Below are 16,679 nucleotides of genomic sequence, written 5' to 3' on the forward strand. Positions count from 1 at the left end.
AGATAGTGGAATAATATAGAGGGTGTATTTTTTTTCAAAATGAACTCGTTCGATTCCCGGCTAAGGAAAAAAATATTTTAAAAAACTAATCATGCAGTTTTAGTTTTTATCAAAATCGGCCTCGTAACTCCTTTCAGCATTTTTCGCTAATCCTTATAGTTTCGGATTTGGCCCTGAAGGCCCGTTTTAAAAATTCACCCTGTATATACAAAATTCTCTAATATCAAATATACAGTAGACAAACTTTTACAATTTTCTTCTATAATAGCTCTATTATCAGTAAAACTAAGTGGGTGATAAATTATGTGTTGTGTTTATTTACATAACATTTTGTATGTATGTTAAGTTTTAAATCTAAGTTCATATAAAGGGACTATATTATACATACATAATTTATAATTAAGAGTTTATTCAACTTTCGGTCGTTCCACTCGTTTCCTAACCACGCTCACACGCCCCTGTCAAACGTCTTCATTCTCTGTAAATGCATTCACATAAAATGCATAAAGTTTCGTTAAATTTGGTTCATTTATTTTATAAATTTGTGTACACGGAGACATGAAAAACAACATAAAAAGAAATATAGTACAAAAGACTACTTATCTCAAACTGAAATTTTCAAATATTAATTTCCATCTATTTTCAACATTAGTAAATACAGTAAAGTAGACAATACCTGACATTTTGACTTTCAAGTTTATTTATACACAGAACAAATATATACATACTGCCATTGTATTATATATTTATTGTATACATTATCGTATAAATCAAATATTGTTGGCACAGTTGCGTAAGACATCGGGGACCGTGGCCCTGACCTCTGCACTTGCATATAAAGTTAGGCATGAACTACATTAGGCGTTTTGATAGCGACAACATTTCACGTGACCTTGACCTTACGTCCCATTATAAGCCCCTCATATCGGCTATTTTCAGAGAATGAACGCTATGATCCGTTTTTCCGGTCCTTATATTATTATGGATTATAAAAATATGACATATATTTTTTATGTAGATAGAATTTAATTGTAAGTAGAGGTCACGGTCTTTAGCCTTAACTAATCAACTTTCTTGCAGAATTATTTTGACTTTACATCTGGCAATTTTATTTTAAACTTTATCATATTATATGTAATTGTTTCTATTGAAAAGATAAATGGGTGGTTTTCCACTAGATGCCAAAACCAGCGCAGTGCAAAAACAAAGCTCCGGCGTCGGTAGCGGTGCACGACCTTACCGGTGCCGTGCCGGTACCGTGCCGGCGCCGGGTTGGTTAATTGAAAAAATATTTTTGGATTTTAAATTCAGAATCAGCCTTTTGGCCCCACCTTACAAACTCCTCCAGTCCTTATTCAAAGTTAAATACATTCCGTCCATGGTCATAACTCATATAAGATTTAAAGATTTCACTGTAAATTAAAATCCTCACGTTCGTCATTCACAAAAAAATTGATATTACCTTATCACCCGCAAATCCCACTCGATAGTTCAACACTTCACCACACGTAGAACTTTTGCACTTGCTTCTTAGTCCGAAAGCTGAGGTAGACGTTGTCCCTCACTATGCAGTCCGTATATCAGTCCTGGAGGCCGAAGAGCGGCGCGAGGATTGCGCCCGGGTCGCGGGGCGGCGCCTCCAGCGGGCGGAGCACCGGCCCGCGCTCGGCGCTGTAGATGTACGGCAAGCGCAGCACCCAGTACGCAGACGCGCTCAACTTCAGCGGCGGCTCGCCCTCCGGCTGCGGCACGAAGATCGGCCCGCCGGCCACAGGCTGTACCTGGAAATTGATATTTAAATTGAGTTATACAAAAAAATAATTATTTGTAAGTTTAGTAAAAGTAGTAGTAAGTTTTATACTTATAAATAATGTTTTAATTTCAATCGAGTCAGCCGCTTGGCCAGGTATAGACCGCGCCAAACTGCTAATCCGCTCCGAATATAGAAACGAGTCGCGTGGCAACAGAAAATTGTAGGTATTAGCGGGACGAAGACCTGGGCACCCTCCGCTGCTTGCTATCGACCACGGGCAAATTTTGCATTGATGTGTCCTTACTGCTGCTACGGTGTATATTCTTGTAGTTGTGTTTGACCGCATCGACTCTCTCACTACACCTGCGCACAACAAGTTCCGTGCGCATTAGAAGTATGACGCGGATTATGCGCGGCGTACAGATGTGACGTGACGTTAGGAGTGACGACGACGACGACTGATGCGAGGGACGGGCGGTACCTGGGGGTCGAGCGTGACGTGCAGCGGCGCCTTGGGCGTGACGCCGCGCGGGCGGTACCTGGGGGTCGAGCGTGACGTGCAGCGGCGCCTTGGGCGTGACGCCGCGCGGGCGGTACCTGGGGGTCGAGCGTGACGTGCAGCGGCGCCTCGGGCGTGACGCCGCGCGGGCGGTACCTGGGGGTCGAGCGTGACGTGCAGCGGCGCCTTGGGCGTGACGCCGCGCGGGCGGTACCTGGGGGTCGAGCGTGACGTGCAGCGGCGCCTCGGGCGTGACGCCGCGCGGGCGGTACCTGGGGGTCGAGCGTGACGTGCAGCGGCGCCTTGGGCGTGACGACGTGCAGGCGCGCGGCCTGCGCCAGCGCGGCGTGGCGCGCCGGGCACGCGGCGTACAGCGGCATGCGGCTGGCGGCCAGGCGCGCGCCCAGCGCCGCCGCCGTAGCGCCGCCGCCGCCCGACACCACCGTGTCCGGGGACGACATCATGAACCTGCAATGTCCAAATTACTCTCTTTACACTTTTATCGAGTGACTAAGGAGCTAACTAGAAGTGCATACAGAATGGCCATAATGAAAGTATTAAAAATCGAAGAATAAATGATTTCATTAAAAACAATATGTTAAAAAAATTCTAAAAAATAACCCAGTATTATTAAAAACTTTAAGATTTATTATATTTTCAATGGAATAAAAATATAAAATACTACACTCGGTCATCTTGTCTGAAATACTAACCGGGACGAAATGACGTCATTTTTTTGGCGTATCACTGTATTGCTTGAACTATTCTATGGGATATCGAAGCGAGACGTCACTCGCGGACGCCATGACACCAGTGAGCGTTTTTGACCTTAATTCAAAATTTGTTTAAAAATGCGAATATTTCCGTTAATACTGAATCTATTGCCGAAATAATACGATTTTTGGTAGCTAGATATTTTGGTAGTTGGTAGATCGTAGTCATGTACCTACATTATAGAAGGGGATTTCAAAATTTGTCATCATGCCCATTGTACGGTCAAGCTACTATTAAATTTGAAATTATACACACCTGTGACCTCGCGCGCACTCGTATTCGAATCCAATAAAGATCTTGACAGTAGTGACGTGGTGAGGAGCACCTCCCTTGCCGCGCCCGCGCGAACTTGTCGTCCGCCAAGCGTTCGCTTGCTCCACACTGAAATACAATTAACTTTTTTGATGAATATACAAGAAATATAAAAAAAATATAATTATAATTTTATACACCAGTGGTCCCAGTAGTATAGTAGTAGTATATGGGTTAAAATCGAGTTCAAAGATTTCGTTACATACATATATCATACATAGATACAACCCAAGCTAATAAAAGCGTGTTAAAAGCAATAAGAATACATACCGCACGGTACAGTCCCAGGGCAGCAGATAGTTCGTGTGGTTGAGGAAGCCAGGCTGCAGGTGCTCGGGCAGGCCCGCGCTGTGGGAGTACAGCGAGGAGGGCCCGAGGCACAGCAGCGCCCAGCTCGGGAACGCGGGCAGCAGCGCCGCCGGGCTGCCCAGGTGCAGCATGCCCGGCAGGTACTCCGTTGTGGACGGCTGACGGCTTATCACCTTCTCTGCAATTTATTTTGGTCTAACGTCAGAATAATGTTACGAAGTTAGTAATTTCATATTTGTAAAGAATAATGTATATAAATAATTAAAAGTAAAGTGACCTATTCAATTTATTAATAAAACTATCCATAGAACCACGTGGCGACTTTCCGAACTCGTCAAAAGATGGCGCTACAAGTACTCAAAATCAGACTATCGACCACTGTTCCATTGGCACGAACATCTAGAGATCTTTGCCTAAATCAAATTGTTAGTTTAAATAAGCAACAAAAATAACCCAAATCGGTAACAAATGCATTGATATCCGTGCATAACTGCATCATTACAACTTATTTTTTTATTTTTCATCCAAATAGTGTAAATCTTAACCAAAAGGTAGTATTCTTCAGTATAAGCGAAAATGCCAAAGCATGCATACCCGAAGCGGGCTCCTCAGCGACAGGCACGACGTCGAGCGCGGAGTGCGCGGACGACACGACGTCATCGTCATCCTCGTCCTTCTCGGAGCCCGGCGACAGCTCGTCCGGCGACCACGGCTGCGAGCCGGCCCGCGCGGACTCGCCCGACGCCGCTTCCGCCTCGCGCGCCTCGCCGCCCTCCGCGCCCTCCGCCGGCTCCTCCGACACGCCCTTCACTGACGCCGCCCTGGAATAACAGATAGTCAAGTTTTACTAACCACTGTGATATTAACACTAAGGTATTAAAAATTAAGGTATCTATTACAAGAACTTTCAATAAATAATTAAACTATGGACGTATAATATTACGGAATTTACACATGAACTATTTGTATGAAATTCTGCGGGAGTGGCATAGGCTTCCCTTATATTTATTTTTAGGAAGCCGGTCTTTACTTTTTACAATAATTATTGATTACGACTGATTTCCACTAAGATAGCTTACTCACCTAAAAGATGGGGTGGAAGGTTGGAATACGGGAAACTGTATGCTCTGCAGCGTGTGGCAGTATGCGCACTGGTCCGCGGCTAGCTCGTAGAATGTGTAATTTGCCTTCCGATTATAAAAAAACGATTATAAATTAGCTAACGACCACCAATAATAGTTTTTATTTAATTCCTCCAATACTAGCAATTTTTGTAATATTTAAATCATACCTGTTTAACGCTATAGGGGTCGTCCCGCGAGGCGCGCGTGCGGCCGCAGTTGCACGCGCACACGTACACCACGCCCGACGAGTGCTCCTTGCTGTTGTCGCTGCAAACATACACAAATATATGTTAACAAGAACAATAAATTGTATCGGAGCTAATGCTGTGATAGTTGATCAAAAAAAGTTAAGAAATGTGGAGTATGAAGGCGCCAACTATTTGAGCTCGCTGTTTGAACGCGCTCGCTCAGCGACTAAGAACAAACTACTGTTAGCGGTGCACGCATCCATGCCCAGTGAGCGAGCACCACACCTGCGTAAACACACCACACGCTCACACGTCGCACACACACACTCACTGCTCGGGGTGCACGCAGACGTGTCCGGTGAGCGAGCGCGCGGCGCACAGGCGGCGCGGGCGCCACACGGCCGCGCACGCCGCCCGCAGCCGCGCCCGCGCGCCGCCCGCCAGCGGCCCGCGCGCCATCGCCTCCAGCACGCCCAGCGCCACGCTCACCTGCACATACACCGCACACACTATATTGTCAGTGAAAGACCAAACACAACAATGGCAAAGAGAGATCTCCCATCAGATTAAATGAACAAACTTATGCCGTGCTCCAACAGTGTCAATTTGGAGATTGTATATTATATGCAAGAAATTTTGAGAAAACTTCGATGGCGTGATTCAGAACGCCTCTTCGTCAGTTATGATGTAAGACCAATGCTAGATAATTAATGGTTTCAATATAATATTACATACCTTGTGAGCATGATGGTCACTTGAGTAGTGAGATGGTAAGCCTTCGGTATATGACGCCTGGGCTATCGGCAAAACCTACAAATAATATTTGAAATTAATATACAACACATTACAAAAGATATTGCATACAAATAGTAGCAATGTTAAGATTTTTTAAAATGCATTAAATAATGAGCTTACAAATGCATCTATAGATTTATGATATACAATGATGTCTCACTTTCGCGCATCTGGCCTGCGAGAACCTCACGTCAGTGGCGAGAGCATCAAAGAGGGCCCCGAAGCCCTCTTGGTCTTCGTCAGTGCTGACTGGCGCGTCCTGCAGGTACACGGGCGTCAGAGCCTGTGCAGCAGCTCGCCATGACGCTGCGCTGGGCAACTGGGAAAAATTCAAACAAATTAACTGTATCATCAAAATCTTTTAAAATATTTATAAAAAAACACATTTTTATACACCACATACAAAGATAAGCTTTATAGAAAAATATATATTTTCACCATAGAAACTAAGTTAAAAAACAACTTAACTAAACAGTAGAAATTAAAATAAAGAAGTTTAATCGACAATGTACACATACATTTTAAATTGTTTTTAAAACTCTGTTAGGGGTACATTCTAAGGGGAAGGAGATAATCAGTGATTTTTTTCATATTATAAAAATTTACCAATATCTACATCGTTTCAAATTTTGTTTAAAGAAATGTTACTTTATTTTTCTCACAAACAATGCATAGAAAATGTTTCATTCAACCCACCTCAAAGAACGACGTGCTCATCGCATACTTCCCGACATTATCGTCGAAGCCCTCCCCGAAGGCGAGGTCGACGTGCCCCTGCAGGAACTGCGCGAAGGTGGGCCGCTCGGCGGGCGGGGCCGGCTCGCCCGCGCCGCACAGCTGCACCAGCCCGCGCAGCAGCGAGCTCACGTCACGCGCGTGCCCGTTGTGCTCCTCCGCGCTTATGTACACGAATTCTTCGTTTTTTGGTATCGCAAATAGAGATTTTGCACTGCAAATGCAAGGATAACAATTGAAGGCGATTAATAGGGTTGACAGTATGAAGTTAATGCCATCAAAATGCTAAATTGTTAGTTGATCATTTTACAAAGGAACTATTGGAAATTTCTATACCGAGTAGTTCACCATCTTTGGTAAACTGCTTCGCCTGTCGAAGGTTGCTGACTCTGAGGCATCAATTACATAACGTTCAAGTTACATTTAAGTAATTTATACGGCTTCAATTTGTACAGAGCTTTGTTGACTGTCACATTCAGGGCAGTTCAATTGACCGTTGCTTATCCAAGGTGCTCCAACAGTCAATGGCCCAAGTTTACATCAGGCTGATAAGTGCCGTTGGTGATTAAGCGAATTCAAGTAACGTGTGAAAATAAATACATGTCTATTGTCCATATCTCACCACACATTAGTAATAATCCTCGACTTGCGCAGTATAAAGTACAGCTGGTCTTCCACAGAGTGCTCGAGCTTCTTGAGTGCGGCTGGTGCGCGGCGGAGCGGGGCGGGCGCGCGGCGGCAGTGCAGCAGCAGCCGCGGGCAGCACGCGCGCCCGTGCGACTGCCACGCGCCGCCCGCGCCCGACGACCACAGCGCTGTGCTCGCTGCTGACGATACCTCTGTTCTGGACATGTTAGTACACTATAAAGTGTTATATTCCATGTATCAACTACAGATTGTATAGTTTATATTGTTCAGTTATATTTTAAGCAAGCAATGTTATTATATTTCTGCATATATATGTGTTAAGCTACTTTTGACGCACTAGTGTTTATCTACTTTTGACACTTTATGATGTTCATCTAATTATGACGTTACGCATGTTAATCAACTTATGAATTTTTGGATATATAGCTATTTTTGAAATCTTCATCTGATTATCTACTAATGAAACAGACTGTACATTAGAAATATGATACCAAGATTTAGACAAAAAATGTTGAGCTCCAATTCAATTTACTTCACCTATATTGCATGCCTATTTGAATTTATATAGATAAAAAAGTTGCTTTATTTGTTTGACATTGGTTAGAACTACTTGACTATTTGAAAATTTTCATAGTTAAAATAATATACTTAGGAATTGGTTCCAAAGTGTATCTAATCTAAATAAATATGCAAATGTAAAAATAAAAGCACAATTTAGGAAGTCTTCATTTGAGCACTAAAATTTTTACATCAATCAAACATGATTCTTACCTATAAGCATCAATAGCTTTAAACAGTTGCAGATAGTTGAGATCAAAGACAGATGTGGGATTGGAGAGCACCACAATTTGGCACAAATGGAAGATCAGAGCTATGGCCTTGCAGGACTCCATTGCCAGCTCTCCTGACGCCACCAGCCAGTGGGTGGCATCGGCATCCTTAATGGTACTAGGTGACTTCTCATTAAGGTTGGCTGCTAAGTCTGCCAGGCGTCTAGTGTCCAGGTATGTGATGGCATGTAGAAATAGTATGCCGCGCCTCTCATCCCAGTGGCAATCAATTCCATTCTGCAGTAGGAAAATATTAAAACAGGTCACATTTGTTGAAAACGAAATCATCGATTGTAATGAAAAATGTCATTCTTTAATATCAGTCCCCATTGATATAATTATGACAATTCTGAACTTCTGCGTAATCCCTGCTTGCATCTTACTATAAATACATATCATATTAATAATAATATAAATGAAAATCAAATTTTAAAGAATTAATTTAACACATTACTTTTATGTGTGCATATAGGCTATAGGTTATCTTCAGTATTTATGGAGAGTCTCAATATAAACTTTACATATTATATTATAATGGGTATAAATACTAACTTCATCACACTGAACTGAATGCAAGAGTGGAGCAGTTTTATTCGGGTACCGGTACGGCGACTTTCCTATCACTCCGACCACCACTATTCGCTCCTTGTTAGAGAACTCAGGGATGTCTTTTATTGAGAAGACTTTCATTATGTTATATTGTTACAATAAAGAGTGATTGTGAATGGCATAAACTTTATTTTAGTGACTAGTTTTATTAATATTAATCCTAGTTTAGTCGAATCCTATGTTTACAAAATATTAGAATCGTATCTGTAAACTGTCATTGTCATAAAAATTGACATTGATATTTTAAAGTTTTAAACTTTACAATAAAATTGTGTTCAGCCACTATATCTTTAAATTAATAAATCCTTCAAGAAGCAATCATTAATATTGTTGGCTTTAATTTTGCGTATTCACGAACGACCGTTGACGTTTTCAATCATTGTCAAAAATTTGTCACCAGTGTCACAACCACATGTCATTTCCAGCTGGTCCGAAATCAAGGTCCGCGAGTTTACCGCGGAGAATGTAGAAATGTTGCATACTATAGTTATCAAACGCCAATCTGCTCTATCACACGGCTGGGGGATTCTAACGAATTGCATTACAGGCAGATAAGATATTGAATATTTTGTTGCAGTTAAGTAATCACAATGTCTTCAGTGATTGAAGATGTTTGTGAACTCTTGGATAGCTACAACGGGCGCGACAAGGTAAAGTATGCGGAAACCGTAGTGAGTGTACAGCCTTGATATTCATTGAACCCAGGAAACACTGTGAAATGTAAATACCTAACCTAAGTATTGAATACTCGTTAATCCGGTATCTATTAAATTTAGCGGTTTTTTATTAAATCGTGTGAAGTTTGAAGTTTATCGTTCAAATCATATCATATTATAAATAAATGTATTGATAAAGAAGCTTTGTAAAAATAATATTTTTATCGCAAATAATAATACAAGGATGCATTTCTTGATGTCTTCGCCGTGATTATATTCTGAGCAAATATATTTTGATTCCATAATATTTAAAAAGTAAATTAATTACACACATATAATATATATGCGTATTTTAGGTGGTCCGTTTAGCATGCTACACATTCAAGCTGTATGGCTGCATCAAGGATGACAAGCCGTGGCAGGCGGCGGGCTCCAGGCTGTCCAATGCCAGGTTGATGCTGCGACTCTTTGATGACATTCCTATGATCCGACACACATATACCTATGGTTTAGGGAAACATGTAAGTAACTGCTAGTTTTAAATAAACAGTCATACTATAGTTTTGTCATATAATATTTCTAGTTTTTCTAAAAATTCCGAAATTGAGTGACCAGTTTTGTCTGAAATAATTTCATCAATTTGTGAACATGATAATTGCAATATTTAAATTTCCCTATGCTGATTCAAGATTCAATATTTTCAATTATCACATCACCTCATCACATCATATTGTGTCAAATTTATCAAAAATTTTAGTCAAAATATTTGTTAAAAACATTCAAGTATAATGTCCTCAAGAAGAACCCTACATAAAAAAGCATTTTTTAACTTAACAACTTATTTATTGTCTCTTCTATATATTTATTAATTAAAATAATTAAAACTTGTCTTAGATATTTGTTAACTAAAAATTATGTTAGCCATATTATACCAATTAACTAGTTGGTAATGTATATATGTACTTAGTATAGAAAAATATTATAAAATGCATTATACTTAAATAATATTGATCTTTATTAAGCTGATTATACTTCTTACATATGATGTTTTGCTAAACTATTAGTCATCATTCTATTTAGAAAATATTCTTATTTAGACAATATTATAATATGTCCATGTTATTATGGGTGCAATTATAAAGTATATTTTTAAAAATTTATTGCTCTCAAAACATTTCACATACGTTATTTAATTGTAGTAGTCACATAAGTTAATTATAAATCACTGCATCAATATATTACTTGCAGGAGTCTTCCAATATAGCTGCAGCTCTAGGTGTGTTGGCCAACATGGTTGACCAAATGTTCCTGCCAGTGGAGAAAGCTTGCTGGCTCCAAGATGTGGGCATTCTGAAGCTTTCACCAGAGACAGCAGAACGGTTGGACATCGTCAGCACAGCCTTGTGGGCTGCCAGTCTTTATATTTCACTTTTACAGTAAGTATTATATTTTATTGGCATACATATTTCAATTTAAAACTATTCTGCCTATCTCTCTGGAAAAAATACTGATAAAAAAATCTTGAATGGACATTCAAAACCTAGACAGACCTTTATTAGCAAATCATCCCTAAGCAATTATCTGGAGATTGATCTAGCTTTTTTTAAGCTGCCCATGGTGTCTGCTGTAAAATGGACTTTGTGTAGGAAATAATTATTTCATGAACAATTCAGTGTAAATTATAAAGCTTTTATTTTTGTCATTTATCTCACTGATTAAATAATCTGTTAATGCTGATCCTGATATAGAGTTGCGTTTTAACCATTCATTAAAACTGCAGTTTGTGAAATAAAATTGTCCCCAAAAAGTCTCATGAATAATCATAGAATTTGTGTTTGATCATTTAAATATTTTGTTTCATAATGTTGTATAAACATTCATATGCCAGTAAATAGAAAGAAACCGGTTTATTAAGTACAGGTAATAAGTTATTTAATTAAAAGTGTCATAATTACGCATTCATATTCATGAGGCAAGTATAGAGAAAAAAGCAAGTCATTCTTATAATGACATTACATACATTTTAACTTGCTTTTAACGTAATATACTGACATCATCAAACGAGCCATAATTAATTGCATTGTTATTGAATTTCTAGGATTTCTAATGAATTACCGTAATTACCGGACGTATCAAATGATTATAGTTTTAAAATAATAAAATATTACTGATTAAAAATGTCCAAATGGTTACTTGTCTACCTACCTACCTGTCGTTATATTATTATGCGATTTCTTGGTATTCAAACCATGGAATGCCAGTGTGCACTGATAAGTATACACTTTTCATACAAAGTAAAATATAATAATGTGACTTTCGACCTTTAACACCTGGAGCCGCGTTCTATTTCTAACTTTGGCATTCATTATTCTAATCGCTTTGAATAAATTATCATAAATATAAAATTAACTCCATTCCGAATTGGCAATTATTTTGAAGATCTGTTGTTAAAGGGAAGCATGTTAATCTTATATATAAAATTCTCGTGTCATAATGTTAGTTACCGTACTCCTCCGAAACGGCTTTACTGATTTTCCCCAAATTTTATATGCATATTTAGTAGGTCTGAGAATCGGCTACTATCTATTTTTCGTACCCCTAAGTGATAAGGGTTGTTCACCTTTAACATTTTTTTATTTATATGGCAACACAACTTTTGCCGGGTCAGCTAGTTTTTTGTATATTTGTGCTAATTTTGTAAATGGTCGGTTTAAATATTTATCTTAATTTACTACCAGTACCATGTAACATACAAAACGAATTACTTAATTCGTTTTTATATCGGTTAATATATTAAATGTTGCTTTTTACACAGTAGCTTGATTGATTCTGTTAACGTCTAGATTATAATATCTTTTTGCTCATTCCACTAGCATTGTTAGCTTAATTGATTGATTTAAATAATTGATCAAATGAATTACATCAATTTGAAGACCCGCGTATCGCATCCCATTCGGTTTTGACATGCAGAAATTTCTAGATTGTATACCCGACCAGGCAAACGTTTAATAATGATTAATTTAGATCTTCTTGCAAGCATTGTTTTTTATACAATTTTTTTGTGTGTTGAATTCACTCAATATTCAGCAGTCTCTTGTGGGCCTATAAGTTATAATTTTATTATTATCAATATTTAGTAAACAAACATCGAAATATGAAGACACATTTTAAAAACCACGCGTATATTTCCAGAACATTCCGTACAACACGACACCTGTGGTGGAGCAGAGAGTGCCTGCAGAAGTCGGAGGCGGGCAGCGAGGCCAAACGCAACCTGGACGTGCGGTTGGCCTTCCAGGTATGTCGGAAGTGAAAAAAACGATATTGCGGAGTATCGATATAAATTAAAATATCAGTATCGACGTCGATATGTCGAGGAAAAGATTGCGATAAATCGGTAAAGTTTTATCTATATTAGGCGGCTTTAAAATGATGTATACATTTAGTTCAACCTAACTCATTAATATCAATAGGTTTTTTTTATATAAAATATACATTATGTGTATTTACAAAGTACCTATTCCTTTTCATTATGCAAAATTACTAAATGACAAAAGAAGCGTCATAAGTACGTACGTCGTACAGCTCGTACTACGGCTGGACGATGAGATAATTATTTTCCGTCGTGAAATGTGAATTTCAAATTAAAATAAAGTAAGTAAAGACACTCAACGCAACGCAAACAAAACATAGACAATAAAGTTTTTTTGTTTCTTCCTTCCTATCGTATACGGCTATGAATACTAGCCACTTCAGTTACATATTATATTCTATATGTCGGAGGAAGAGTCAGAGTTATTTAATATAGCTTTAGCTATACTGTTACTTTAGTATTTTAGTAATGTTATTGGTACTTGATCAATCGAAGGGTTCATTGATTTAAATTATAATTAACAGTCATTGTATAGCTTTCGTATTAGAATCAGAGCAGAGACTATAAGAGGTCTCTGCTCAAATCCTTTGTTTGTAAAGTAATAGTAGTAGTATAGTATAGTTATTTTGTAAATCCATGTTAAGAACAATAAATACTGTGATTACAGTATTTGTGCCTGCATCAGCCCTATGACAACGCCCACAAAACCCATAGATTCTATCAATGATGTCGATGAGAGCCGTCCTTCTCCGACATATATATATTATTATATATAAATATATCGTTTTTTACGGAATTTCCGATATTGATATTGTATCGATATATTGATATATCGAGTTAAAAATATGGATATATCGATAGTTTTTCATCATTCCTTCCAGGCGGTGACGGTAGGCAAGCTGTTACTGGACATCACGCACGCGGTGAGCTGCCTGCCCGCGGGCTGGCTGTGGGGCGACCGCATCGGCTCCACCAAGGTCGCGGCCATCGCCACCACCTCCTCCGTCATCGGTATAGCGATGTACTTCGCTAGGAAACGACTCTTGAAGTAGTTTACGTTATTTTTAAAGGGCCCCAAAATGACTTACTTTCATTAATTTTGGTTATTTTTTAAAGCGGGCCCAAAATTACCCAAATTCACAGAAACAATGATAATAAAGAAGATTGATTGTTTATAAAGCCCCGAGATTATTTAGTGCGATAGAAAACATGTTGCATATTTAGGAATGTTGTTGATTAGGATAATGAGAGCAATAAAAACATGAGCCTTGTTATCGTAAGTACATTAATAGATTAAACCTGGACAATTCTTCATCTGGTCAATTACATCACTATATAATTTTTCAATTGCATACAAACTCTAAATATGGGAAGAAATGTAACTTATCTCATTTTCTGTCGTTTTCTTATCCTAAAAAAAAACCTGTCAAATCAATTTTTTAATGCATCAACAATACTAGCTATCTAATTTGATATTCACTAAAAAGTTTAAACTAAGCTAATTGCAATGTACAACATATTTATAATATGTTAATATATCCATATGTGATGGTATTACTACTTAAGTCATATAAATTTGACAGTGATGATTTTGCATGATGAAATATGTCATTATTTTTGTAAAAATACAGTTGAATACAGATACAGATTTCATATATACCTAAATATATTGATACATATTATGGAATTAAATGGGACTAGTAAACTATAGTGAATTCTCAAGAGAGCCAAACCATTTAGCTGAAATAGTAAATTGTATTTTGTCAATAATATTGATTATTTTATTGAAAAATTTAAGCTATGGGAAAAATTTTGTTTGTAAACAATGTAACTATTAAGACGATGTTATTGAATTGTTTTTATTTATCTTTTCCTACAAAAATTGTATTAAAATATGCAACAGCTTAATAATTAAAAAACAGCGCAAAATGTACTTCTCCCTTCTTGCCTTGCATGCCTTTAAATGCAGAAAATTGTCTTATTGGGCATATTATGGCCTGATCAATTTGTTAAAAAATGATTTGATTGACTTATTATTACAATTACGGAATGATATGCGCACTCTGACAATTATAATGACGTAAGTGGCTAAATGAAATTGAATTACGAGTGTTGGGTTCGATTCCTAATAAATGGAAAATTGAAAGTAGTTCCAATTGGCGAAATTCACGAAATTACAAGAATTTCACTTATTGAATGAAATGCCTGCGTTTCATTCAACAAGTGAGACTATTTTTGTTGACATCATTGTAATACTATAAGTGCGTTATGTATATGTATTTAATTAGTGTGCCGAAAGCTTTACATGCAGTATTGTTTACATTGTTATGTACAGTGCTTGAATATTTACAAATGTATTACTGTGGTACAAATGGACTTCCTACTTTACAGGGTGAAATTATTGTTGTTACAGTTTATAAGAATATACTATTATTAAAAACGTTTGCTTTTATTTTGATACAATACCTACCTACACTCAGATATTTTATTTTTGAATTATGCAGAAACAATTCGATGACACCAGACAATACTGAATTTTTTGTAAGAATATAATTATAAAACAATAAGAAAACAATTATATAAGTATTTTTGGCACAATTATCTTGTAATAGAACAATTCACTATAAGAAAGTTTTTGTAATACATCCATTTATTATAAAACTAGAAAAAATAATAAACATCTACCTACAAATAAACCATTAATTTTAAAATCAAACTAACGCAATATGGCCCTTTAACGATCACTGATATCTAGACTATGTACTAAAGTTTGCCATATTTGATGTTTGTTACATAAGTCAATATATCTCACACGGTAACAGGATCTGCTATTGTGCATCTATCTACGATCTATTCTGATTAGATGAGATAACACTTATCTCGTATTGATCTTGAAAAACGTGCATAGGTGCCTGACTACGTCAATTCGCTAAATCAAGAGCAAATAAGAAGATTAGATATATCTAATGTGTAGGTAACAAAAACATTAGTTCAAATGAGTACTTAATAGGCATTCAATAACTTATTTCTAGGATTATTGTCTCAGTTTTCTTCCAAAATATTATATAATTGCAGATTTTATTTAAGTAAATAGATATAAAATATTCACTATCGTACACATACGGGTGTTAATTATGTTTAGACGTGATGTTATTATAATCACCTTAAAACCTCTGTTGCAAGCCGAGTATGCGGACAGATATCTACGGCGAGATGCGAGCTCTGCATACTACTAATTGCTAACTATCTATTCAAATATTTGAGTAGGCACCAAAAGATAAGAATAATCGTGGTATTTACAAGACATGTATATAACAAAATTACCTTTAGAAAGTAGGCTGTGCTTCGATGAGTGGTTATAATATGAACGGCGTTTGCTACAAACTTAATCGTGTTTAACTTCTAAGTTCTCTCCACAGAGCGTCTTCGAGAAACGAATTTAACTTAACTTTCTAAGTAAGTACCTACATATTATTATGTATATCATTAAAATGTATCTGTATAGGTACAAACAACTCAACTTGAATTTTTAATGCGACATAAAGTGCTGCATAACAATCTTTAAATCCGTGTTAATTTCATTTTTTTTCGATGGCGTACAGCTTATTGGCACGTACAAATAGATCTACAATTCCCATTACCACTCGTTTTAATATTAAGGCGATAGATGGCGATATACATATTTAAATAAATATATAATAAACATTGTGAATATAGCTTTTTGTGATTATGATATCGTATCGTACACCGTACATGTGCCTACTATTAGGAACATTTAATAATTGTTCACTCGACCTGGCGGGAGCCCTACCGTACACCCAGATCTATAAATTACTTTTATATAAAGATTCAAAGAGCTACACTAAGTCTTTAAGCTTGATATACTCGTAAATAAGTAAAATGCAATATTTTATTTGTAGGAACAAAATATACCTACTCAAAATGTATGCATTAGCATATAACGTATGCATAAAGCATTGAGTTGAATTATTACGTTAAGTCCAGTGTTCAATAAAATAAAACCTGTTAACCATTCTACGTGCGAGTAGATCCATGTTAAAGGCTTCCTAACTT

General features: G+C 37.4%; 2 protein-coding genes across 2 annotated transcripts; one reads left to right on the forward strand and one right to left on the reverse strand.

Moving 5' to 3' along the window:
* Window positions 1-639: 639 nt before the first annotated feature.
* LOC140742354 (nonsense-mediated mRNA decay factor SMG8) lies at window positions 640-8,817 on the reverse strand. The gene is made up of 14 exons (XM_073073265.1): window positions 8,520-8,817; window positions 7,909-8,204; window positions 7,112-7,333; window positions 6,451-6,703; window positions 5,915-6,073; window positions 5,695-5,769; window positions 5,291-5,448; window positions 4,939-5,038; window positions 4,731-4,834; window positions 4,242-4,468; window positions 3,609-3,825; window positions 3,282-3,407; window positions 2,525-2,720; window positions 640-1,781 (listed from the first exon to the last, which is right to left on the reverse strand). The coding sequence occupies exons 1-14, from the start codon at window positions 8,655-8,657 to the stop codon at window positions 1,581-1,583; spliced, it is 2,472 nt and encodes an 823-aa protein (XP_072929366.1). The 5' UTR covers window positions 8,658-8,817; the 3' UTR covers window positions 640-1,580.
* A 141-nt stretch (window positions 8,818-8,958) lies between these two features.
* On the forward strand, window positions 8,959-15,049 carry LOC140742355 (peroxisomal membrane protein 11C). The gene is made up of 5 exons (XM_073073266.1): window positions 8,959-9,226; window positions 9,589-9,753; window positions 10,481-10,668; window positions 12,425-12,530; window positions 13,487-15,049. The coding sequence occupies exons 1-5, from the start codon at window positions 9,167-9,169 to the stop codon at window positions 13,655-13,657; spliced, it is 690 nt and encodes a 229-aa protein (XP_072929367.1). The 5' UTR covers window positions 8,959-9,166; the 3' UTR covers window positions 13,658-15,049.
* The last annotated feature ends 1,630 nt before the right edge of the window (window positions 15,050-16,679 follow it).

Source organism: Epargyreus clarus, unplaced genomic scaffold (assembly GCF_041222505.1).
Source record: "Epargyreus clarus isolate Ecla_fem2 unplaced genomic scaffold, WU_Ecla_fem_2.2 ptg000005l, whole genome shotgun sequence".
Lineage (NCBI taxonomy): Eukaryota > Metazoa > Arthropoda > Insecta > Lepidoptera > Hesperiidae > Epargyreus > Epargyreus clarus.